The following is a 25352-nucleotide window of genomic DNA, read 5'->3' on the forward strand; positions in this document are numbered from 1 at the left end:
TTTCTGACTGTTTTATATTTATATAATAATGCAAATTATTTTGTATTATCCAAAAATTTTCCATTAAGTATCTTTTTTCATTTGCCTTGTATAAAATGCCTTTATTTCATTATCTATAATAAATTTTTGTACGATTTATTTGATTCATCTTGAAATATTCATCACTGACATATGAAGATAATTTATAGTAATAAATATTAATTTAATAATAATGACACAGTATAAAAACAACCGCATTTATAGTATTTCAATAAAATAGGTGTAGGTATGCGACCCTTTTCGTATTCCGCTATACCGACAAAAAGAAGAGATGGTGACAAGCAACTTCTTTCACATACTTTTAAAAGCAGATATTTGAATCTCTAATTATACGTCTATAAAGACGATTCGTTGCCCGGCAAAACGGCGCCAGTTTAACTTTTTACTGCTTTTCAATATTCCTCGTATTGACGTCAGTGAACGAATACCTCGAAAATTAAGAAGTTTATTCGTATACGAAACTCCATTAAACTAGTTTTAAATTGCATTTAAATTATGTCCCACACGAAGATGTTTCACCGTTTACATCACCCATGTATTCCCCAATCTTCAAAAAATATGCAAATCAATTATAGGCTTCTGTATTCTCTGTCAAAAATTTTACTTCGTATTTTTTCAAAATTATGTAATACGAGTCTTTCTCCATTTTTTTACGTAAACTTTCTATCATTTTTAAACTATAAATTTTTAAATTTAACTATTAAACTAAACTCTAATATAATTTTTAAATTTTTGAATTTAAGTATTGGACCAGTTTTAATTTTTAAATTTAAAATAATATTCTATATAAAATATTTAAACTTTTAACATAATTTTTAAACTAATATAGTTTTTAAATTTCTAATTATTTAATTAATAGACTAGTATGTTTAAAATTTTTTAATTTGATTTTTGAACTAACATAGCTTTTAAATTTAATTATTAAACTAATACAATTTTTAAACTAAATATTAAGAGAAATGCGTTACGATACAATATTTGTTTAAACTTTATCAATAACTTTTTATAGTAATTTATTCACAAAAAATGCAACAGCACCAACACGTCCTTGTAAATAGCTTTACGGATACATTCAAGTAAGTAGTATAATGCATGTATGTACATAGCCAAGATTAATAAGGTTGCGTTAATGTCAGGAAGACGAAAATAAAAACCACTGAACTTAGACGTGTGTTATCAAAAACATAAGTCATCATATGCAATTATTTGCAAAATACGAATTCCGTAACAAAAAATTCTTTCAATCTTGTACATTTCACCTTTCGAAATTGAAAATGTGAATAAAATTATTATATTACTTTTATTCGGTATCTCTCGTTCGACTAAAATGCTATTTGGCATCAGTCAGTAAAATCTCAGGTTAAAACGAAAACTTGGAATTTCCTGAATTCGGAATAACGCTGTCAATAAGATTTGCGTAGGTTTGTACACGTGACCAGACGTACTGTTATATGTCTTTGGAATTCAAAACTTGTGAAATTTATTGCACTCATATGCAAAACCGTTCGATAGGTAGATCCGGCATTTATTTTCGCGCTATCAGTAACTCTTCATTGGCATTATTGATATTGGGCCAATGGAGATCATGACAATTTAGAATCAGATTACTTAATTTTTAATTTTTAATTTAATCTATTTTAATTACTAATCTCTATCGTTAGAAATGTACAATACAAAATAAAATTAAATATTCAATAGAGTAGTGATCTAAATTATTATAGTCATAAATAATTCAATACTATTTAAAAGTTAATACAATGGGAGAATTAATTATCTCATATAGATAAAGATGACAGAGTAAGAAAATTTGTTTCATATAAAGTTCTTAATCGATGTTGATTTTCCTCTAAAAATCAACATTATATTAACTCGTTTCATTTACAATCTTTTTCCAGCCAATTTACATTGTTGAATTTTGACTTTTACACAGTGTGATTATGAAAGGAAATTCCAAGAATTTAATTATGACCTTTTACGTCATAATTTCTTCTTTCATCTGGGTCCTAGAATTTTATAAAATTAGTCGATGGTTTCAAGAAATTCCTTTGATAACCTATCTTTCTTCTTACTTAATCATAGAAATTCTTTTGCACCTCTGATTTATGTAGTGGAATTTTGTAAAGTGTCTATTATTCTAATGCATTTTTTCTATCTTGGAAAGGTAATATTTTCGTAAGATATTTATATATATTTTATGCGTTATTTTATCTATTTTAATCTTTAACTTCATTGCTATAAACCAATATACAATACACTACATTTCGTTATAATAGTTGATTAAAATTGATATTTCATTATAATCAGCCAGTAATAAATTATCCTTCACGAAACGACGTAGAAATAACGTACATAGTTAATTTACAAATAGTTAAATTAACTTTATTCAACAGATTATCATACGCATCTACACATTAGCATAAGGTATTTTGTATTATGAAAAAGGTTAGACTATTCGTAAATAAAGAATACATTATCCAATTCAAATTGGGGAGAACTAGATTTTTCTCATACACGAAATGACGATAGATAAATTATTTCTGTGTGTATGTAATAGTAATTTTATTTCAAGATAAATTATTGGCCAGGTATCTGCGACAACCTTTAGAGGCCGAAGAAGGAATTCTCATAAAAAAATGTAATTGTATCCCAATGATGAGCCTGCAGATCTTAGCATGATAAATTTAACTCATTCTCTAACAAATCGCCATATCGAAAAGACGTGGCAATCCTCAGGAATTTTCAGCTATAAGGCTTCTACACTCATTAATCAATCCTAATATTGTTCCATATATAGTAGTAGTAGTAGTAATTCTGCATTCCTTAGAGGCGCCACATTCTCGCATCACTCAGCGCGCCAAAAAATTCACGCATAATCATTTCAACTCGCTGACACCGTTACCGGCAACAAATCGTAACTCATTTAACTCTCTCCGGCTTCATTTCGATATACTGCGCCATTAAATCGTTGCATACTCATCTTTTTTTCTTATGAATTAATATTGTTTTTATACATTTGTAAGACGCGGCAAATATTTTCGTGGCGCCACATTATTAACCCATGAGGCTACGTTAGTCGAAATATCAATGTTTATTAGTTCTTTTTGTTTATGGAATATTTTTTATAGGATTAAAAAAATGGGAAATTTTTCCTTGCATCCTGGTTGAAATAATCTCTTAATATTTAATAATTCTACAATTATTATAAATACAATTTTAGATTATTTAAAGGATTCAATTTAATACTTTAATATAATATTAAAATAACTTTAATATAAAAATGATTTGTTAAATACGTGATTTTTTAGGTATTTTATGTTTCATCTACCTCGGTTTGGAAAAACGTAATTTTATTTTACATTAATACAAATACTTGAAATTCACACCAGAAATTTTTAAAAAGAGTGAAACATCCTGTAACTATTATGTCAACCGGAACAAATTCTGCACCTCGCTATCTCGGATGACGATCGTTGTGATGAAAAGCGGAAGCGATTTCCATAATCTTGCATTACGATATTCATTTCACGATTGACAATCGTCCTACATTCCATTTTGACACAACTGACAATAAATAATAAAAACAAACAATAAAAATAAAATGATATTTTTTGTGTTAATTTATTTATTAATATTTACAAAATTGTTTTAGAATAACAGATAAAATATTCATTGTACAAAGCGGATTCACTGTTTTCTTCTTTTCTATAACAAAACAAGTGAAGTATACATTTTTATTCGATCAATTTAACATCTAAATGGGAAATAAAAGCAAGATGCACTTGTAACAACTACAAGTAATTCATAGTTCGCGAACCAAGAAAAACGGTTGTCAAGCTTCACTGCTCAGTTTTGTGAAAAAGTTAAATTGTTGGAGGGGCAACATTTTTATCTAACATACTATACATATATTTACATATTAAAAATACTAAAACACACATTTATATAAACGAGTATGAAGTTTCATAAGTTTAAATAAATCAAACAATGAATATAAATTAACTGCTTTTTACATAGTAATGTAAGTTTCATAAGTTTAAATAAATCAAATAATGAATATAAATTAACTACTTTTTACATAGTAATGCTCAAAATGTTTTAATCATACCACCTTTTAATTACAAATGTTACATTATAATAACTTAATTAATGAATTTTCTTGCTAACGTAAAATAGTAATAAGCAAAACATGTTGATTATGTGGAGTAGGAGATCACTGCAAAGTTGAAAGACAAACAAAAATAAAGAATATATGTATATTAGTTATGTTGAGTAAAATAACTTTGTAACTTATTCTATAATTCTCTTATCTTATCTTACCTTCTCATCATCATGCAACGTACATGTTCTAGATTTACCTTCATTAGATTTTCGTTTTTAGCATCTTAATGCATTTTTCATATAGCTAAGAGAAACATAACCTTAGGAGACCGTAATTGATAAGAATACAGTTGATCAATTAAAAATTAATCAGAATTTATCATGGACTTCTTTTACTCCCTTACTCTATATAACGTAGTAAGGAAGTTTCTTAGGTTCACGAGATTTTCATGGATGAAAATCATAGACAAATTGTGCACGTGCAATCATGTTGGATCATATGTCATGAATGCCACAATCAATAGATTTGGAAAGTAGAATGACTCATTCAGTCAACGAATCTCCATATACGATTTTTCTAAGGTCATTCATTTTCAAGTAAATTGTTTTTCACAATCAATTGTTTTTACGCTGATTTATCGATCGAAAATATATTACAATTACATTCATGAAATTGTACAGCAGTGATTTTCAACCATAAAGAATAAACCATTGAACTTTTGTACGTGCATAATTTTATTAAATAAAACAAAATTTATTAAATAAAACAAGAATGAGCTTCATAGAATAATAAACTCAATATTTTGTGTTTATATAATATTCTTTTATTAATCATAGTCATGGAGTATAATTAGAAAATTTGGTTGTTAAACTTTAGAGTATCATTTATATTATAGGTTATGTTTTTCGATATATAGGAAAATGATCGAAATCGATTCTTAATAAAATTGACAAACTCAAAATCATGGTAATATAAATTAAGATTAAGATTTTAAGAATTTGAATTCACACAATCCTATATATATGTTAATTTTTAAACGTATTATATCTTTAGTTTTGTACTTAATTAAATTATGTTATAATTTTATTTACTGTTACGACGAGTTTTCATGAGTTGTAAAAATATAAATTTTTATAATAATAAATGCAGAATGTCGTTTTATAAAAATTAATAGTGGACTGATTTGTGTTATAATTTTCATCTCCCAAATTCATAAAGAATAATTTGAGAACCACTGTTGTAGATCTATTCTTATAGGTTCCGAATGACATAATAGTTGGATGACTGCATGCTGACTGTTAAATGTGCAGCAAACCTACGAGATAGTCGAGATTACCTGGAATGACGCTGGTTATAGTAATTGACTTAAACAGACGACCATTCGCATTGTCTGTATTTAGCTGCACGAATAATACAAAATACGTACAGGGCCCCTTATTCGTCAACGTACGCTTGCATCGACAATATGTGCGTGAAAGTATGTTTGTGGTACATATTTCAATTCTCACATTCGCTATTATCATAAAAAAGATTCATCGCCAATTTTTCTTTTGAAGTTTTCATAAAGATATCTAAATTTCTCATCATCTTAAATGAAAGCTTATAGAAATCATTTTCAGCATTAGTAGCGTAATTGTACAGACTTGAACAATATACTAGATTATGGATTTTTATACACTTTTATATACATCTTTATTAACATAAGTTACCCATTCAGGGATACATGTAACAACTATGTACTTCATTTTAAATATTTCTTATGTTTTTAGATATTATGTGCATTTTGTACATTTTTATACTTTTAAAGATCTTATAAATGCATGTATATTCGCAATCTAAATATTACTATAAAAAGCATACTAATATATACTATACCTGTAAGAAAATATAGCTAAAAAGTATCAAAAACTCATATATCTTTCTTATTGCTATTAAAAGGTTATAATTGGTACTCTTAATATTCCATCCACGTGTCTTCCCAACGTGCTCGAGTAGATACAAATAGTATAATCATTTTTAATATTTCATACATCATCTGTCCTACATAGAAAATCAATTTGTACTTCCAGATTCGCAAATTGTTAATTAAGTGACGGAACGTCATAAGCTGAAATGTTATTGTTCTATATTATTGCCCTCTAGTAATAGAATATATTTCTATGATGTAAATAAAAAATCATTTTATTTAAATTACACTTCTTTTTGTGTGGAAATTCCAAAAAATTGCGATGTGAGTGACTGGAAACATTTCTAGGCGAATATTAATTTATAGTTCGATTATTGACCTACGTCACGTACATCTTTAAGCAGTCATAAACTTTTATACGAAAATAAATCATATACGTATATGTATTCACACTGAAATAAATCATAGTAAATATTTTGAAAAACACACCATGAATGCGATACAGAAAATCACGTATTTACAATTATATTTCATTTTGAACAATATTTATCTTTTAATATTTGTATTGTACTTTCATTCTTTTATATGTGGAAATTCAATAATAGTAATTTTTGGCGAATAGAGTTAGGATCTTGAAGAATGTGATTCTAAGGGCTTATTGTTAAAGTAGCTGGAGGAACCTGATAAGCAAGAGTGGATCCTTTCATGACAGTGAGCACCACGGACTTCCTCTTACATTTAAACTCGTTTTCAATTGATTTTCTCTGTGTCTACAATTTTTAATCCTATTGTAAAACTCTCATAATTTAATGTTCCAAATAAACAAAAAAGTTGATATACAATGAAACCTCTTTTTCTATCAGGATTGTCACCTCATTTTTAAAATATTAAATTTTTGTAGTTATATGAAATTACTATTACATAATACAAAATTTAATATACTTGAACCTAATTAATTATTATGTAAATGCTTTAAAAAATACAACAGTGTGCCAATACCTTTTGTAGGCATTGTATTTTTGATATTGTATTACATATATAATCCAATGAATCTTAAAAAATATGAATTAAAGATTTTGATTCAGAGAACATAAAAGTAATGAATATATTTTTTGCTACACAGAAGTATCTATTAATTAGGTGACATCCTGGAAAGAAGTAAACATTATGGAATAAGCAGTGGACTCTGTTCCTGAAAGTAGGAGTGGGGGACCTGGTGTTTCATGGACGTCACTGGCATACACAACATACATATAACCGGGGTTTGAAGGAAATTCAGCCAGTTTGCAAAGACCATTGAACGTGATAAAGTCGTTTCATCATTTGCGTCCATTCGAGTCCACGTGAATTTTATCCAATATTACTACTAATATTTGGTTAGTTAGTAAATAATTCTTAATTTTGAGACTCGTTATCATATCATTTGTATATATATTCTGAATCATAAAACAAGTGTTTTCGTTGGTAGTATATTTGTGATAGATCGAATTCCCTAGATTAACAATACGTATAAAAAGTGTGTTCGTGAAAGCTACTAAAGATAAGTGAAATAGCAAATATGAAGATTCTGAGAACTGCTATGCTGTTCACCTTTGTTCTGGGATGCTATACCTTGAGTGTCACTGCTTCTGCGATTCCCATGTGGGAATTCCTCTCCAGGGGTGAGAAAGTAAGGATTATTTTCATTTCTAAATTGAAGACGTTATAGAGTAAATCTTTCTCAAAAAAATTATATTTGAATAAAATTTGATTTTTAATTGTTATTTTAATAATCATTTATTGGGACAAACACTACTTATATATATGGAACTTGGATTTGCATTATTTAATCTTTCATAGATAAACTTATTGTTTATTTCTATTTCACTTGAATCTTAAAAAATATATGACTGATGTATTTTGTACGAAAATTAAGTTTTTTCTTTTACATAAAATAAACTTCGCATCACAGTAGTTTGTGGATGATATCAACAACAGCAGACTTTCACCGAACACGATCGAGTGCATTCGCTGAAAATGCTCTGCTCGTGCACTTGTGCAGACCGGTCGAGTGTAATTGCGTGAGTGCGCATCGGACGTTGACTTTTCTCATGACATTGTGCCCTTCTTCTCGTAATACTTCTTTTTTTCATAGAAACGGTCTCAAACGCAACAGTTTGCGATCAATGATTTTGCCATCTGTTGATAGTAGCTTTGCTGTCAACAATAGCCATAGAATATTTGGAAAAATTTAATTCATTAATTTTTTCAATAATCTTTTTACAATACAACGTTAATTATAAAAGTTAGAATTTTTAATTTATAAGACTGATGGAGATTGTTAATCTCATAACAATACTGTTTATGGATGTCAAATATGTGGAAGCAAAATTAGTCAATCATGATTATGCGTTAATATGTTTTTTTTATTTTTACTTATTCTTTTTAAGATTATTTGAATCTTCAAGTAGCATATTAGTACGATAATTCATTATTCTGAGTACATTTCTATATTTCTTACAGTCGCTAAACGGGTTACTGTTTATCAGTGAAGAAAGAATGTGGTAATCAAATACGGTAGCAAGAGAGCAAGAAAAATATGTTACATTATTCTTCAACATTCTCGCATTGCATACCCTAATATATGTATATATATATATATATATATATATATATATATATATATATATATATATACAGTTCATTAAACTCGGTATAAAAATTATTATACATTTTATATATATACATATATGTATATACAAATTAAGTATTTCTTATTTTAAGAAATACTTAACAATATTAACTAATATTAAATTTCCTATTGGAGTAATTTAATATAATAATTTAATAAAGCTGTAATCATCCAAACACGCGATAATCTTGGTAAAAGAAAAAGGCGTGAAAATAGCCTTATGCGCAATATCTGTAATATGTTCGTAATATATGTTGGTAAAACTGATTGTACGTAAGTTGAAGTTCAAGTACGTGCTCTCTATCTATGGAGAGATTGAACTTGTAACTCATACTTGTAACTTAAGATATTTCAATATATGTAACATTTTTAAAATCTGAAAATTTGCTAATCTTTATGTTTATATAGAAAGATTACCATCTGTATTCATTTTCTGTTCACGGGAATTTTTTATCGAACGATTCTCTGTCCATTTAGACTCTCTTATTTTCGAGATCTTTTAAAAAATAACACAATGATCCACCATCGATCACGCAGCAAATTTATGTAGGTCAGCATCGGAATACATGGATGTACGAACGAGCACAACTTGTCGAGATTGAAACTTATCACGTTCTATATCGTACATAAAAATATTTTCTTCTTTATAAGTATCATTTTTCTATGTGCATGAATAAATAAACTCAAACACAAAATTAGTATATTTTTAAACATTTCATTGAAAAAGTAATTATTGTTAAAAATTATTACTTTATTTTAAGACAAATTTCTCATTTTCAGAATTTATCTTTATATGAATATATGAAATAAAAATAAAAATGAAAAAAAAGAAACAGAAATAAGTATTCCAAATCATAGAATTAAATATTTCAAAATCTAGACATACGAATTCTGAAATATAGAAATAACATTCCAAAAATAAAATAATTCGCCCAATATAATTGTATAAATAATGAATGACAAAAATTATAAAAGATTGATTCATCAAAAATATTACTACAAAAAATGTCTACGAAAGAAATTGTATCGTTACGCAAGTGAGCTTGCCAACACTGTTTGATTGGCAACACTTATCGATTGTCATTATTATTAAATTTCGAAATATTTTGTTGTTGTCCAAAAGACGTTACAGAAATGTCATTAGAAATTCTAAGGTTGAATATTCGCGTAATCGTTGAGCTATAGATAGAGCTAAAAGTATGTGGACATCGATCATTGTGCTTTACGTAGACGCACCACGAACGGGGGCATGTTTCACGTGGCAGACAGAATTTCTCGTGACGAAAAATAAAAAAACGTGTGTATCGCAATCAAAGCCCGATACGTGATGTACGGTACAGGCTGCGACACGCATATATATTTGTTTGTTATAACTGTAGTGTTCGATATCCTGTATGTTACACATTGCCGAGTTTCACCGGACGCGTGTAGAATGCATTTGCTCCGACGGAATGGAAAATAGCTTTCGCGATGATCGTCATGATGATTTACTCAGAGAAAAATGTATCCATCTTCTGTATACGATATGTATGAGCTATTCACAGGTCAAAGTTATTAACTCCCTTTCCTGAAATTTTAGTACTAAAGCACTGGATTGATGTTTATATTATATAATTTGTTTTTTGGCAAATAAACAGCTCATATATTGATCTTCATAGTTTCATTTGATATTTGATTTGACATAAATGATGCTGTAGATAGTACCCAAGCAAATTAGCTCGCAGAATTGTATTCTGATTGATAATGTAGTGAAATAAAAGGAGGGAAAAAGGGTTTTATTGGCACTAAAGAATAGAATATTGAAAATCGATGTTGCAAAGATATATTCTTAAAGACTTATATATTTTAATAATACAATATTTGAATTTGTTCATTGTATATATTATATTATGCATAGTGCTTTATATTTGAACCATATTTTAATAATAATATCTTAGAAATGAAAGGGAGAATTTTAAAGATCGGATTTAAGGATGTTACTCAGCGGGAAATAATATTTAAATATAATTGAACGAAATATTTGCAGTCATTACTGAAGAATTACTTCTTGTCGCATAATATTTATTTGATCAGTAACGATATATATTGCATCGAATATATATATAATATTGAAAGAGATTATTTAAATTTCTTTTTAAAGATAACCTATACAATGTTTAATTTCAGGCGAGTTACTTGTTAAGAGTATTCAGCATGCAAGTAGCCAAGTATTGTGCGGATTCATCCATGCCGGATTGCAACAAAAATTTATTGGTTGCCGGGATGAGGAACTTAGCTAACATGGACAATAACATACTCGATCAATTGGATCCATATCAACGTGACGCGAAAGGACTTAGTAAGATTTCCAGTTTCACTACATGGAATAAACCGAACATAATATTAAAAATTAATTCTATTTACGTTAACTTACTATTTCTTGTTTATAGTTTGGCGGGCCATGATAAAAAACGCATATTTTCCGAGACTTGCTCCTAAGCCAGATGAATTCTATTTCTCCATCGGAACAGATTCATTAGGTATGTATTTACGATAGAAATAAAATTTTGTAAAGATGATTGAAAGGTAAAAATAGTTTAAAATTGCATTCTAGGATCACTTTCTTGACCTTTGTAATTTTCTTATTGCCTCATAAAGTTAATTAATACAAATATTTTCAATTAAAACAAGATGTCTAAAGACATGTAGAAAAACATTCCACAATTACATTCTAGAATCATTTTCTTGACCCCTGTTAATTTTCTAATTACCTTATGAAGTTCATTAATACAGGTGAAAGTACTAATTGACAAGGAAAAAGAAAAGAACGAAAAAAACCTGTACTCGAACCGACTACATAATAGTCGAGAAAAATGTTAACCGTGAAAATCAAGTTCGCATGACGTTTGTTAATGATTAAAAAGAAATGTAAGCGTTGAAAGAGATTATTATCTGCACGATCCGAAATGAAGGAGAACAAATACTGTTGTGAGAAAGTTCCAAGTCTCAATCGCGCACGTTCCACTATAGAAAGTTTTTTTTTTCTTTAACCGAACGAGATCGCGTTTGATAGCAGAACGGTTGTTTTCAATTGGACCAGCTTCTTTTAACTGCACTTTCACCTGATCATCTGAACGAGTCAACCGAAGTTCGGGGAGGCTTTTTGAATGCTATGAAAAATGTTTATTTACTGCGAGGATCTGAGAAATCTCATTCGATGTTCTAGTTTCCCCCGTAGATTTTAGAGAAGAATAAAAGAAAAGAAATTAGAAGAGATGTTAGATGGAAATTTATTTTAATTGATCTTTAAGACCTTCTACTTCAGACTGATATTTTAATTGATTTTATTGAATTTCTATTGCCCAAATCATTGTGTATATAGGTTTATGATGTAAATTTTTTGAAAATGATAGTATAATTGTAAAAAAGATGATATTACAATGGCTACAAGAAGTAGTAGCACATCATTGTATTTATTATAATTTTCAAACTAATTAATTAAATCCAAGTATATTAAATTTTACACGTTTATAAAAATGTTATGCTATGATAATATCATGTGGGACCTAATAAGAAAAACATTTCATAGAAAAATAAGGGATGTGTCAGTACTTTTTATTAAAATAATTTTTCTTTTCAATTATGTTGCGAATTATGTCTTATTTTATATATCTATTGAATTAAATTTAATAGTTAATATAGTAGGAAACTACAAGTTTTAACATAAATCATAATTTTTCTATGAAAAAGAATGTACGAAATATTCGCCTAAAGCCTGTTTAAGTTGAATATGTCAGAGAGAGATGGAATTCTTAGTCGTTTAAATTCTTGCACGTCTCTTCCGAAAGTCCTTGCGGAGAAGAAACATTCGACAACGATCTGACGGAAGTAGGAAGTAGTATCATGGGATACTGACATAAAAATATTAGACGTTCAATTATCATAATGCGGAGGTCATATACGCGAAAAAAGGAATGACTTTTTAGTCACGTATTATTACGTGATTACATTCATTTATTAACGTGACCAACAAGAACATGAATTACTTCAGTCACAATGTTCATTCGGATTAAGCAATTATTTAATATTAACTAATTATTTGATATTATAATAATATTAATTCGATTATTTAAATTATTGATAGATTCGTTCTCTTCTTTAAGATTATTGATTATGTTAAAAAAATTTTGACGCAGTTTTTAGACAAACAGAATAGTTAATCAATTTTGTTAATAGAACTATTTAGAAGATCAATAAGTTCCTCTCGAATCTTTTAAGAAATAGCTTACAATTATAAAAATCGTTAGAATATACAAGTTGAAAGGTTACTAAAGGCCATTATGGGAATCTCTTTCTTCATATCGAATCATATAGAGAAATTACGAAGAGAAATTTAAAAGTATAATCGCAGAAGACACATAACTGATCTTTTTAAGCAATTTGAGAATCCTGATTCATATCAAGCGAAAATGAATTATCTAAAATAATTTTGCTATTCTAAACGTATTCATTATTCTTACTTTTTTCATAGAACCATTTGTAATCGGTTCCTAATTTTAAAGAAATCATATATTTATTGTTCTTATCTTTCAGCTGTCGGTGATAGCGATGTAAACGGCATAGGAGAAGAAACAATGGCAACACACGATTATATACAACCATCCTCTGAGCACACTGGTCCATATCTAGTTGGACCAATGGTGATTAGAGTGTATCCGGATGGTCGACCAGTTCCGGAAGACACAACGCGTCCTCTACCTCGCGATGAAGATATGGAAGAATTCAGGCGCTCCAGAGTACCTTCAGTCGAGGAAATTAAAACTGATAGTGAATTCTATGAGAAACAATTGAAAGGAAACTCATTCGCGGAAGCCAATAGTCATCGACAGTCTCAAGAGGAATCTACTCGATTCCGAAGTAGTCATTCACCATTTAAGAGACGATTACTTCAAGAAGTAACTGCAAAGCGTAAGATACGGCACCATTGAACAAGAAGAGTTTGGACTGGCGATAAAGAGTCGAAGAGCCTCGTCATGTAGGCGGCTATAAAATTTGTTGAATGTTGTTAGAAGTAATGACAGAATAAGAAATTATGTTTGTTCTTCAGAAAGTTAAAACTATTGGAAGGTATAGGAAGAGGTAATGAATAAACTGCAGATTTTTATGCATTTATAGGAAATTGCACAGAATGCACTCAAAATATGAAAAAATATATAAAATATACAAAGTATAGTAGTGCTCTCTATAATATTAGATTGTCAGAAAAGTGTCTTTCTTTTACAGACAAGTCTTTTACAACGATGCATCTTTATACAAACATGAAACCTAATCTGTCGAACGTTGTGATCTTTATTTTGATAGAACAAAATAGATCATACGTAATTCGATAAAATAATATAAAACGGAAAATGTTGTGCATCCATTATTTCCTTATAAAACAAAAGGAACTTTTCGGACGACCTAATACTTGGCAGATAAAACGATATTTTCATTGAAGTTTTCGTTTTTAATTATATTCTCAAAAATATGAATTTGCATAAAAATCTGTAGTCTCAGAATGAAATTTACTTTGAGATGTTGAAAGTCTTATATGGAAAATAATATCTTCGGTAGGTATAATGAAGACACATTTGCAAGAATTTGGGTCAATTTATATTCTATTCAGTTTCTATATTCAGAACTGTCGTAGTTATTTCTTGTAGTTGTGAAAAACTGGTCTTTCATAAAAGAGATAGCTGTTTGTTATAGATTATAGTTGAAGATTATTTCTTGATGAAGAGTTAATATTTCAATCATTTAGTCGTTTTGAACAATTTATTGCATGTAAGAGAATGAATGGAGAGTGATACTTTTCGATAATTTTAATTGTTTATGTGCACATTCTTAGATAATAATCTCGTAAAGCTTAATAGCGATGAGTTTGAAAAGACTGCTTTTGATAATGGTATTCATATGTTTCGTGTTAATGATCATACCAACTTCTAAAAACATTTACTACAGAATGTAATATTTAGGAAGTTAATTGACGATTGGTCGACGGTTGAATCGTTTGTAGTTTTCAACCTTAAATAAGTATATTAATAAGTACTTCAAATTAGTATATGTACTCCTCTTTTTTTATATTTCTGCACACTTTTTTATACGTAAATAATGTCGACCATGAATGTTGTTAATCACACAGTTTTCCATTAATTTATTATTTATTTCATCATCTATAAAAGTATCATTTATTTTTACATTGATTTCATTTATAATTTCACACACTATTCAAATAAGCATGAAAATAGACCAGTTCTTTTTGTTATTTGAGATATTTCCAAGTCTCAATTAGATTTTCAGTTGTTTTGTTTGCTTTTAAGGTACATATCTTTGTGGCATAAGGGAACTTACCTCGCTGAAAATTTATTATTTTTCATGCTGAGTGAATATACGTACAAAAGTCATAATATAATGAAATATATTTTTGTGTATACAATAATATTTGCGTTCGTTAAAATATTATATTTATTGCAGTCGTGTAATAAATTTCGAAAACGGTGAAAGTGGCGATTTGTAAATATATAATTTGAGTTTTGGTATTTTATATTTTATGAAAATTTTGTACATAATGTGCAATTTCGAGATTTATATTTGCATAGAGCACAATATTAGAATTTATTTTAGGATGATGAGCCCATATGTTATACAAATATGTAGTCTAAATTTTGTATAAAACTGCTCATAAATATTTGTAAGATGTGGTAAGATTAATATTAAAGTGAGAGAGATAGTTTGTCATTATAAATATTTTTAAGCTACAGATGATTTAAAATAAAATGTGATATTTAATTTGAGAAAAGTTCATTTCCTTCATCGTCATTTTAAAACATTTTATTTCTTATAATAAATGATTAAATGAAATTTAAATTGTTTCTGTTGATTTTTTACCTATTGATAACAACTATTTTGTTGACGACAGAATTTTTTATCAATATGGAAACGGGGCTTTAGCGACGTCAGCTGTATAGTTATTCGCCGATCTTGTTTCAGTATTATCAATGCTTCAGCTAAATAAGGCAAGGGCGGAACAAGCATTTCGATGGAAAGTGTGTGGGGGGGGAGACAGAGAAAGATACGAGGGAGGCATTGAACCGATTCCCATTGTTGAGTTTTTTCAAGTATTATTTAAAAGAAAGAAACGGAATAAAAATGTCCTATGAAACAAGTAAGTGACACCTACAGATTTTACCTATTTTTCGTGTATCACCGACAACTTATTACCCTGTATTTTGTGTGAATATCGAGCTATCCAATTTTCCGGTCTTATCTCGAGCCAAATCATAACACTTGAAGTGCATCAATGATTCACATATGTATGTAATGTCACGATTGATTGCAATTAAATTAATTATCAATTTTTTTCAGATACAACCATATATACAGAACTGATTATTCATTAAATCATCAGATTTTTCATTTTTTATTTTGTACAGTTTTACTGTATCGTATCATGAAGTAATTGTTTTGCATTTCTTGCTTTAAATATATTTGCTTTTCTATCTAAATTGGCGTAATTATGCTTACGATAACTGTAGCTTATAAGATCGAGTTCAATTTACTGTGGTGTATAAGTATGAAATAGAACGAAAAAATGAATGGTTATAATATGAAAATAAATGTTGACATTGAAACTTAATTATAAATTGTACACATAATTAAATTTCCAAAAGGAAATACTATAAGTTGTAATTTTTAAACAAAGACTACAAATATATTTTAATATTTTGAGGATAGTTTTAAGCATTTGAATTATATTTTTATATTTTTAATGTAACTTTTTTAATTATGTTTGGTTGTATTAATTAACTTTTGACCAAAAGTAGATTTTTTTGGGAATATAGAAAGCAAGCAATAACTTTAGGCCAAGATACAGTTTTCATACCTAAAATAATTTGAAATATTGCATATTGGACTTATGCCAATGAATCAAGGAAGTATATTTTAGTTCTCATGAGAAAATGCATTCTATTATACAATTTTCAGATCTTATTACAAATAACATGCTATAAGGCCTTTTTTATATTAGTCTCATATTAAAATATTAGTCTTAATTTCATATGTTTGCAGAATACATATTTGCTACACTACCCAGGACACAAAGGGGACAGCCTCTTGTATTAGGAGGTGATCCTAAAGGGAAAAATTTTTTGTATACTAATGGTAACAGTGTAATCATTAGAAATATTGATGTAAGTATAATATACAAAAAATAATATATTCAAGTCCTATATGAAATACTAAAATGCAATGTTATCTTATTCATTTTTTATTTTTAGAATCCAGCTATTGCAGATATTTATACAGAACATTCATGTCCAGTCAATGTTGCAAAATATTCCCCAAGTGGGTTTTATATAGCATCAGGTGGTATGTACAATCATAGATAACTACTTATAAAAAGATAATATATATAAGAACCCAATATAGACTTAAAAATTTATATGATTTTTTATAATAGATCAATCAGGCAAAGTACGTATTTGGGACACTGTCAATAAAGAACATATTTTAAAAAATGAATTCCATCCTATTGGAGGGCCTATTAAAGACATAGCATGGTCACCTGATAATCAGCGTATGGTAGTTGTTGGAGAAGGAAGAGAAAGGTAAATAATTTATAGCTCTAGTGTGGTTTTAATTTTAGTAACAACTTTATTTTTATATATAAATTTAGATTTGGTCATGTATTTATGGCGGAAACCGGTACATCTGTAGGTGAAATCTCGGGCCAGAGTAAGCCTATTAATTCATGTGACTTCAGACCTGCTAGACCATTTAGATTAATCACAGGAAGTGAGGACAATACTATTGCTGTTTTTGAAGGACCGCCATTTAAATTTAAGTATGTATATGAAAGTTAAATGGTTTAATATAAATTGGTAATAGTAAGTTTTGTATGTAAGATTTCCGAGTATAAGCAACGTCTTTGTAAAAAGAAATATTTTATTAACAATTAGCTTCGTCACCCGCAAATCTTAAATAAAAACTTTATGTATTTGATATGAAAATTTTAAAATTTTTATTTAAATAATAAATTTATGATATATGCAGAATGACCAAGCAGGAGCATACTCGATTCGTTCAAGCTGTACGTTATTCGCCTAGTGGTAATTTATTTGCATCTGCAGGATTTGACGGGAAAGTATTTATTTATGATGGTACAAGCTCCGATTTAGTTGGAGAAGTAGGATCTCCAGCTCACCAAGGCGGAGTATACGGAGTAAATAAATGAAATCATTTAATGCCAAATTATTCTAAAGATAATGATGTACTCATTTTTAACATTTCTTCATAATCTCACAGGTGGCTTGGAAGCCAGATGGAACGCAGTTATTAACTGCATCTGGTGATAAAACGTGTAAACTTTGGGACGTAGAAACTCGCTCATTGGTTAGTGAATTCAATATGGGATCGACAGTCGATGATCAACAAGTATGTAATCCTTTAATTTTGCGATACAACAAACAATCGATAGCGATTTTGAAAAAATAAAAGTAAAATCGGTAATAAGATCAATTTTCTTTTAGGTCAGTTGCCTTTGGCAAGACAAACATTTACTATCTGTATCTCTAAGTGGCTTTATTAATTATCTGGATGTTGCTAATCCTACGAAACCTCTTAGAATAATAAAGGTAACAATAGTACCCATAGTAAGGATGCTTTTATAGGATGAATTTTTAATTTTTGGACACTTCTAGGGCCATAATAAACCAATAACAGTATTAACTTTGAGTCCTGATAGAGGTACAATTTATACTGGATCTCATGATGGGTATATTACCAACTGGAATGCAAAAACGGGAGATAATGACCGTGTCCAAGGTCACGGACATGGAAATCAAATTAATGGAATGAAAGCTACAAAAAATTTGCTCTATACCGCTGGTATCGATGATACTTTAAGATCGGTTGATATTGATACAAACACGTATACAGATACAGCTATAGTTAAACTGGACTCGCAGCCGCGGGGTTTAGATATTTACACAGATCTAGCTGTAATTGCAACCGTTCGCCAGGTAAGATTATCATTTCATTTTATTTTAATTTAAAAACTAGTTAAATTAACAGTAGGTGTATATTCTAGATAACAGTTACACAAGATGGACGAAAGGTATCAAATACATCAATCGATTACGAACCATCTTGTGTGTCAATTAATCAAGAAAATGGTGATGTAGCTATAGGAGCGACATCAGACAATATGGTATATTTTTTTTTAATTTATATATAATTTCGTAAAAGTTAGTAAAATAGTAGAAAATATAGTGCATTGATTTCTTATGTAATTTTCAGATTCGTATATATACCTTATCAGGTACGAATCTAACTCCGAAAATGGAATTAGAACATTTAGGTACAGTTACAGACGCTGCTTATAGTCCTGATAGCAAATACTTGGTTGCTTGTGACACAAACCGAAAGGTGGTTCTTTATACTGTACCAGAATACAAGGTAAAAAAAGAAGTGTTTGTTTTATATAATTTATACAAACCTCAAATATCTTTGAAATTCATACATGTCGCTTGTACAAAGTTGCAGAAAAGGTGTTACCTGTTTTCCCATTTAACCTTCATCACTTAGTAGATTATTAATATATCTCACGCTTTGAACGCATATATTGTAATTAATATTTACCATTAGCAAAATATTGTGATTGCTATATTGTATGTATTTACATTAATTTTTTTGTAACAATTGCTCCTCCTAAACGCTTGTTGGATTTTTAGAGGGTGAGTAAAGCTTTTCGCTTGGAAATAAATGTTGTCTGATCGTAATTTAATTAAAAAATTATTAACGAAATATAACTTTACAGCTTGCGCACAATAGGGAGTGGGGTTTCCATAACGCAAGAGTGAATTCTGTAGCATGGTGTCCTAATTCAGCTATGGTTGCAAGCGGTAGTCTTGATACGACGATCATCATTTGGAGCGTAACAAATCCAGCGAAACATACTATTATTAAAAGTAAGTATACATATATAATCTCCGTTTTTTTTTGTAATGTTATTTTATTTCTACACTTGTCATACTTTATCTCAATGGAAGAAAATGTATGCGATTGTAAAAAACAATTTTGTTTCAGATGCTCATCCTCAAAGTCAAATAACACGTTTAGTTTGGTTAGATGAGGAAACATTGATTTCAGTCGGGCAGGACTGTAATACTAAAATATGGCGTATAGAAAAGATTTAATTAATGTTTTTCTGAAGATATGTTGTTTTTCCTTTCTAAAAGAGCTTAATTTTTTGAATGCATTTTATTTATTTTGTAGTCATTGAATAATATTGTATATTATTTTTGAGTACGATTTTTCGAATAAGATTGATTAGTCTATATTACAATCATTTACATTCGGTATATTGAAATAATCAAAACAAGTACATACTATATACAAACGAAATTGCAACAATATCTCTTTACATTTTTGCGCCAGTGTGAATTATAAACAACAGTTTTTTATACGACAGGTATTTTTTAAATATTTACAATGTAATGAAGGAAACATGCCCTTTTTTCTGATTCATCGATTTTTACTGGATGATTTGTAAAAAGTATTAATTATGAAAAAAAATCATCAAAACAGAAAATGTCTGTCTAACATCTACTTTGTCTTTATTAAAACAGTGTAACGATAACAAGAAAACAGTAACAATTCGAACACTAAGGGTTTCGAGGAACGTCATCACGCTTTAAGTTATTTGTACATTTAAAAACAACATAATCAAGATCTTACTTGCCTTATTCTTAATCAGTCTAGTACTGAATATTTCTTAAAAAGATGAGGTACGTAAGTTTCTCATATTAAATCCTTTCCTAATGTATTTTCATATAATAAAATATTCAATTCTTATATTCAATTGCAACATTTAAGTATTAAATCCAAAAAAAAAGAAAGAAATAGTTAAAAGGGATCATATAAGTTGGAAAGTAGTCTTTATGTATCTTCATTTTAATCCATTACACGCTATAATGGACTCCTTTCAACTAAATAAATAATTGTACAGAGTATGTACCACTTAAACAAGGAAGCATTTTAATAATTTTACAATAAAAAATCAATACTTTCATATTGATTCAACCTTCTTTCAAATTATAAATCTATTAAAAGATATAAACATATCTAACAATAAATAACAAAAAAAATCAAGAAATGTGTAACTAAATCTTCAACTTTTGATTTATAACCATTTTCTTCTCCCCCTTTTTTTTTAGTTTTTTAGTCAATAAAGTATTTAAGTCAAATTAAATAGCACAAAATTTATGTTTTAAATAAGATGTGTCTAAAACAAAGGGTATAATATAAACCAAGGTATCTAGTTTCTATGATTTCGGTGTACTATATCGTGAACGTTTTTGTGACGACGCAACTGGATGTCTATAAGAAACATGTTTTCTAAGCGCGTCTCGTGATCTTGATACGTGTGAACAAGCTGTACAGCTGTACGAACTGTTACTGTGTGTCTCCATATGTACCCGCAAATTATATTGATTACTTAATTGTTTTCCACAAATAAGACAAGTGACACTAGATTTATTATAATTCTGAGAAGTTCTACTGCCCACAGACGTTGTCAAAAACTTGAAATTCGCATCCCAAACAGGAGGAGGCTTTATATCTTCCACAGGAGTAATTTGATCTTCTAAAACAGGTGTGCTCTCATCTATTCCAGCTTCCGAATATGCTTTCTCAGCATATTTGTTGGTAGAAGCATTAATGGAAGGAATACTGACTTTTTCTCTTTGATTTAACTTCGCATTAATGGAGTAGTAAGGCTTAGTCTTCACACAATAAGATATACTTTCTTGATCATTGAAGGGTTCTTCCATGTTCTCAGCTACATCTGTATCTAGAACCGTTTCTAAAGGTTCTCCACCGCTTATGACACTGTCTTTATTTTCTTTTTTTATCGGCGTTTCAGCTAATGTTTTCTCCTGCAATTGCGTTGGTGAAGGTTGAACGTATAAACCATTATCGTGTCTCGAATTTTTCTGTAAAAAAAAGCCAGGGGAAGAATGTATCGTAATTGTAAAAAAATTGGAATATTAAAATTGAATTAATATATTTGAATTCCCTTTATCTTTCATATAATTACACTTTTACGTTTTATCAAGTATTCCGAAATATTCCTGTTCTACCTAGCCTCTAAGATTAAAGATCTTTTAATTATAAGAAAGAATTGAAATTTAATTTTTTAATTTTTCAAACACATCTTTACAATTTTATTTTTGCAGTAAGTTATTCTGTAGAACAATTTTCATGCACTGCTTCCTTTATTCGCTTGTATTTTTTTTTTCTTGTATAGAAAATAGGACTGTTAAGTATTTATACATTAATTCTAAATTTATTAATTCTAAATTTTTGTTATAATCACCCTTGACTAAAATATGAAGCATTATTTTAATGCAAAAAAAGATACACAATATGTAGAAAAGAGATTTAACTGTTCTAATATATCTACTGAAAGTTTTAGTCATGTAGAGAGATTTTTGGATAAAGCTATTTTATACCTGTAAACTCATTCTATGGGGAAAGGTTCCATGGGATGCATCCACTTGCATTTAGTTGCAACACACACAACGATCTTGATCTCGTGGATATCGTTTATATTCATTATCGTTCCTTCGATGCACGCATGAACATAATATGTGTAGTAGGTAATTCCTTCGTGTGATACTTCTTGAGGAACGACAGTGAATGTATTTAAGTGACCTGAACAAAACAACACGATCAGAGGGTAATATAAAGATTAAAGAAGGGAAAAGCGAATATGCAACTAGCTTTAGAAATTACTCTGTTGCAATTCTGTATAAAGGAAGAGGTATTTTATTAATGTCTATGTATTATTTTTGCAATGTTTAGTTGTTTATGTTTATTATATGTGTGAATGTACCATATTATATAGTAAATGATGAAACAATCAACTTTAATTAAATTAAATAGAAATGATAGACATCCTTTGAACAAAAATTTTTGCTTTATAAAATAATATGATCTTTGAAAAATACCAATGAGCATAAAAATCATTTTGTTGAGCATTATATTAAATTAACAAGTATTAAATAATTACACTTACTGAATATTTGAACAAATTCAATCAACAAGTCATTAATATTGACATAATTATTATAAGTGAAAGTGTAATTTTGTCAATATATAAATAAGTCTACATGTTTTTGGAAAACAGGTTACAAGGAAATTACAATTATCAGCAAGGAATTGCTAATGTTTAAGGCACTGAAGAAGATACATGCTTTGTTATGTATGTTTTTTACAATTCACACTGAGACAAGCTTCACCAGATAAGGAATAATGATTTATCAAATAATACTATTACCTGTCCCTATTATGTAATTAATAAACAATAATTAATTTAATAAAATTTAATAACAATTAGTGAGTAACATTTGTTTAAGAACCAGCTGCACATAGTGCTATTAACATTTCTAAATTAATTTGACAAAAGCTAAATTCTATTCACAGTTTTAAATTTTAAGATAAGAATTTTGTATCCAACTGAAAATTAATCATCAAATTTTACTATTCATATATTACATTTTTCTACACTTTAAGAACAGTTAATTGCATAAAAATTACATTTAAAATGCAGTCATGCTACTTGATGTATAAAGCATTAATATAAGAGGTTTGGTAGAACAGTCGTGAAAGAAAAATAGAGAAGAATATAAATTTTCGAAGTTCAAAATATGCATTCAGAAAAAAAATTTATATGTGTACATTAAGAAATTCTTACAGCGCAATATTAACTACAGTACAAACTTACCAATCCAAAATGTTTTGTGTAACCATTGCTTTGTATCTTTACTATATTAATCAAAAACGTAGATGAATTTCCTTACCCCAGCTATATCAGCTAATCCACGAATATGTAAAGTATCTGCCATAGCCAAAAGTGCAGGTAATTGCTCTTGATAAATATTTACTTCACCATTATACATAAATGTGACAAGTGCACATAAATTTGCATATTCCATTCCTGGTAATACAATTACAGGATGTTGCAAAGAACTTAAATCCTAAAAGTTGATTCATATAATTTTTGTTGATTAAGTTTAACAAAAAAACAAAAGGTAAAAAAAGAAAATGTTTAGCAATTTAAAAAATGCATCTAATACCTTAAATAATTCTTTAAAGTAGTAACTACAAGCAGAAAGGATAATTTTATGTGCATGTATGTGTCTACCACCAGCACTTAATGTGACATCTGTTAAATAACCACCATCAAGCAGTTTAGGAAGAGAACTCAACAATGTATTTTGAAAATTGTGCCATCGTAAACAAAATTGTTGGCCCTCCATGTTTTATATACTGTAAACCAAAATTGCACAATCTTTTAAAATAACATTTCATATTTTACAATGGTTACATTATCATACATATAGAATTAAACAAATTTAATAATTATTATTTGTTCAACATAATTTGCAAAATTCCAAAATTTCCAAACATAACGATTAAGCAGAAAATGAAATTTATAATTAGACTGTGGATTTCTATGCAAATTTATATTTTTATGAACACAATTAATAAAGATTTATTTTCTTTATTTAAAGCTATAACAAGTATTTTACTGTAGATATATTATATATTCTGTATATTTTTGCATCTTCAAATTTCAATATACATAAATGCATAAAAATCCGCTCTCTATTTATGATATAATCATAAGACCATAAATTACACAAACAAAGTTATCTTAAAATAAAATAAACATCCATAACTATGAACAAAAAGTTACATAAAGTAGGTACAAGAATACTATATTTTTCTATACCATCTTCTAATCATATACATATATCTTTACTGAAAGAAAAAGAAAATAATTAAATTAGAATATAAGAAAATTGAACCTTCAAATGCACAATGCACCGCCTTAAGAAGGTTATGTGTCCAAAACTGTTAATAAAAGATGAAAAAAATTTGGTTGTAAATCTGATTTGATCTATTTGCGCCGGACGGGATGGTAGTTGGGTTACTGCTGGTAGAGCAGTTCAAGAGACAGACAATACTATTTATTTAATCAGGCTGCAGGTTCCAGCCAAGTCTATTATTGTACTTTCAGGTATGGCTGGAGGAAAGAACAAATATTGACTCGCAATTCATATGAAACAATCAAACATTTTTACCACTTATCATTCTTATAATAATTCGTCAACGTCACCGAATTAGAATTAGAATTCTACGCGTCACTTGTTCTTACCTCGATAAAGATTATTTGATAAAATCGCCAATGATATTCTTTACGAGACACTTCACATCCATTTGGCAAACTTCGCCATAATCACCAGTAACGTAGAAAAAGTACAGTAGCCTATTCAACGTCGACATACACTGTCACCTATCGACATATTACAGAAGTATTCGAAATCATCGCTGAAAAACACGAGCAAGAAAATGATTTATTTGATTATTTCTTTTTAATTATTATTTCTTTTTATTATTCGCTTTAGTGGATCATCTTCTTTTATTCATTATGAATATTGATTTCTAGTCTCCTTTATAGATATGGCTTTTTTAAATTTTGCCAGTAATGGACATTACAAAATATTTAATTATAAATACGGGATTTGATATCTGATAAACTTACAGAAAATTAT

General features: G+C 28.6%; 3 protein-coding genes and 1 long non-coding RNA gene across 6 annotated transcripts; 2 read left to right on the plus strand and 2 right to left on the minus strand.

Moving 5' to 3' along the window:
* Nucleotides 1-3633: 3633 nt before the first annotated feature.
* Nucleotides 3634-7106, minus strand: LOC126864894 (uncharacterized). Of its 2 annotated transcripts, XR_007689369.1 has the most exons (3): nucleotides 6566-7106; nucleotides 4357-6496; nucleotides 3634-4252 (listed from the first exon to the last, which is right to left on the minus strand). It is a non-coding gene; the product is annotated as an uncharacterized LOC126864894 (long non-coding RNA). The 2 variants fall into 2 exon arrangements; XR_007689368.1 differs by having other exon boundaries at nucleotides 4357-7106.
* A 224-nt stretch (nucleotides 7107-7330) lies between these two features.
* Nucleotides 7331-15522, plus strand: LOC126864845 (rhythmically expressed gene 5 protein). Its single transcript, XM_050616682.1, has 4 exons — nucleotides 7331-7713; nucleotides 10882-11053; nucleotides 11145-11234; nucleotides 13288-15522. Exons 1-4 carry the CDS (start codon nucleotides 7603-7605, stop codon nucleotides 13680-13682), a joined length of 768 nt encoding a protein of 255 aa, XP_050472639.1. The 5' UTR covers nucleotides 7331-7602; the 3' UTR covers nucleotides 13683-15522.
* A 208-nt stretch (nucleotides 15523-15730) lies between these two features.
* Nucleotides 15731-20057, plus strand: LOC126864745 (actin-interacting protein 1). Its single transcript, XM_050616412.1, has 13 exons — nucleotides 15731-15898; nucleotides 16801-16922; nucleotides 17010-17100; nucleotides 17192-17339; nucleotides 17408-17575; nucleotides 17785-17953; nucleotides 18037-18165; nucleotides 18261-18365; nucleotides 18432-18752; nucleotides 18821-18940; nucleotides 19030-19188; nucleotides 19550-19700; nucleotides 19819-20057. The coding sequence occupies exons 1-13, from the start codon at nucleotides 15883-15885 to the stop codon at nucleotides 19926-19928; spliced, it is 1809 nt and encodes a 602-aa protein (XP_050472369.1). The 5' UTR covers nucleotides 15731-15882; the 3' UTR covers nucleotides 19929-20057.
* Nucleotides 20058-20325: 268 nt separating this feature from the next.
* On the minus strand, nucleotides 20326-25112 carry LOC126864816 (zinc finger and BTB domain-containing protein 24). Of its 2 annotated transcripts, XM_050616623.1 has the most exons (5): nucleotides 24956-25112; nucleotides 24606-24823; nucleotides 23871-24063; nucleotides 23595-23771; nucleotides 20326-21725 (listed from the first exon to the last, which is right to left on the minus strand). In XM_050616623.1, exons 3-5 carry the CDS (start codon nucleotides 24051-24053, stop codon nucleotides 21057-21059), a joined length of 1029 nt encoding a protein of 342 aa, XP_050472580.1. In that variant the 5' UTR covers nucleotides 24054-24063; nucleotides 24606-24823; nucleotides 24956-25112; the 3' UTR covers nucleotides 20326-21056. The 2 variants fall into 2 exon arrangements, with proteins under 2 accessions (XP_050472580.1, XP_050472570.1); XM_050616613.1 differs by lacking the exon at nucleotides 24606-24823 and having other exon boundaries at nucleotides 24956-25107.
* Nucleotides 25113-25352: the final 240 nt, after the last annotated feature.

This window comes from Bombus huntii, chromosome 1 (assembly GCF_024542735.1).
Source record: "Bombus huntii isolate Logan2020A chromosome 1, iyBomHunt1.1, whole genome shotgun sequence".
In the NCBI taxonomy this organism is placed as follows: domain Eukaryota; kingdom Metazoa; phylum Arthropoda; class Insecta; order Hymenoptera; family Apidae; genus Bombus; species Bombus huntii.

Bases quoted from the DNA above. Each gene is read 5' to 3' on its own strand.
- LOC126864845 (XM_050616682.1), top strand. From the start codon at position 7,603: ATGAAGATTCTGAGAACTGCTATGCTGTTCACCTTTGTTCTGGGATGC. The intron at 7,714-10,881 runs GTAAGGATTATT...GTTTAATTTCAG, and splicing joins TCCTCTCCAGGGGTGAGAAA to GCGAGTTACTTGTTAAGAGT. The intron at 11,235-13,287 runs GTATGTATTTAC...CTTATCTTTCAG, and splicing joins CATCGGAACAGATTCATTAG to CTGTCGGTGATAGCGATGTA.
- LOC126864745 (XM_050616412.1), top strand. The intron at 17,340-17,407 runs GTAAATAATTTA...ATATAAATTTAG, and splicing joins GTTGGAGAAGGAAGAGAAAG to ATTTGGTCATGTATTTATGG. The intron at 17,954-18,036 runs GTAAATAAATGA...ATAATCTCACAG, and splicing joins ACCAAGGCGGAGTATACGGA to GTGGCTTGGAAGCCAGATGG.
- LOC126864816 (XM_050616623.1), bottom strand. From the start codon at position 24,053: ATGGAGGGCCAACAATTTTGTTTACGATGGCACAATTTTCAAAATACA. The intron at 23,772-23,870 runs GTATTAGATGCA...ATCAACTTTTAG, and splicing joins ACTTTAAAGAATTATTTAAG to GATTTAAGTTCTTTGCAACA. The intron at 21,726-23,594 runs GTAAGGAAATTC...TTTTTTTTACAG, and splicing joins GATTAGCTGATATAGCTGGG to AAAAATTCGAGACACGATAA.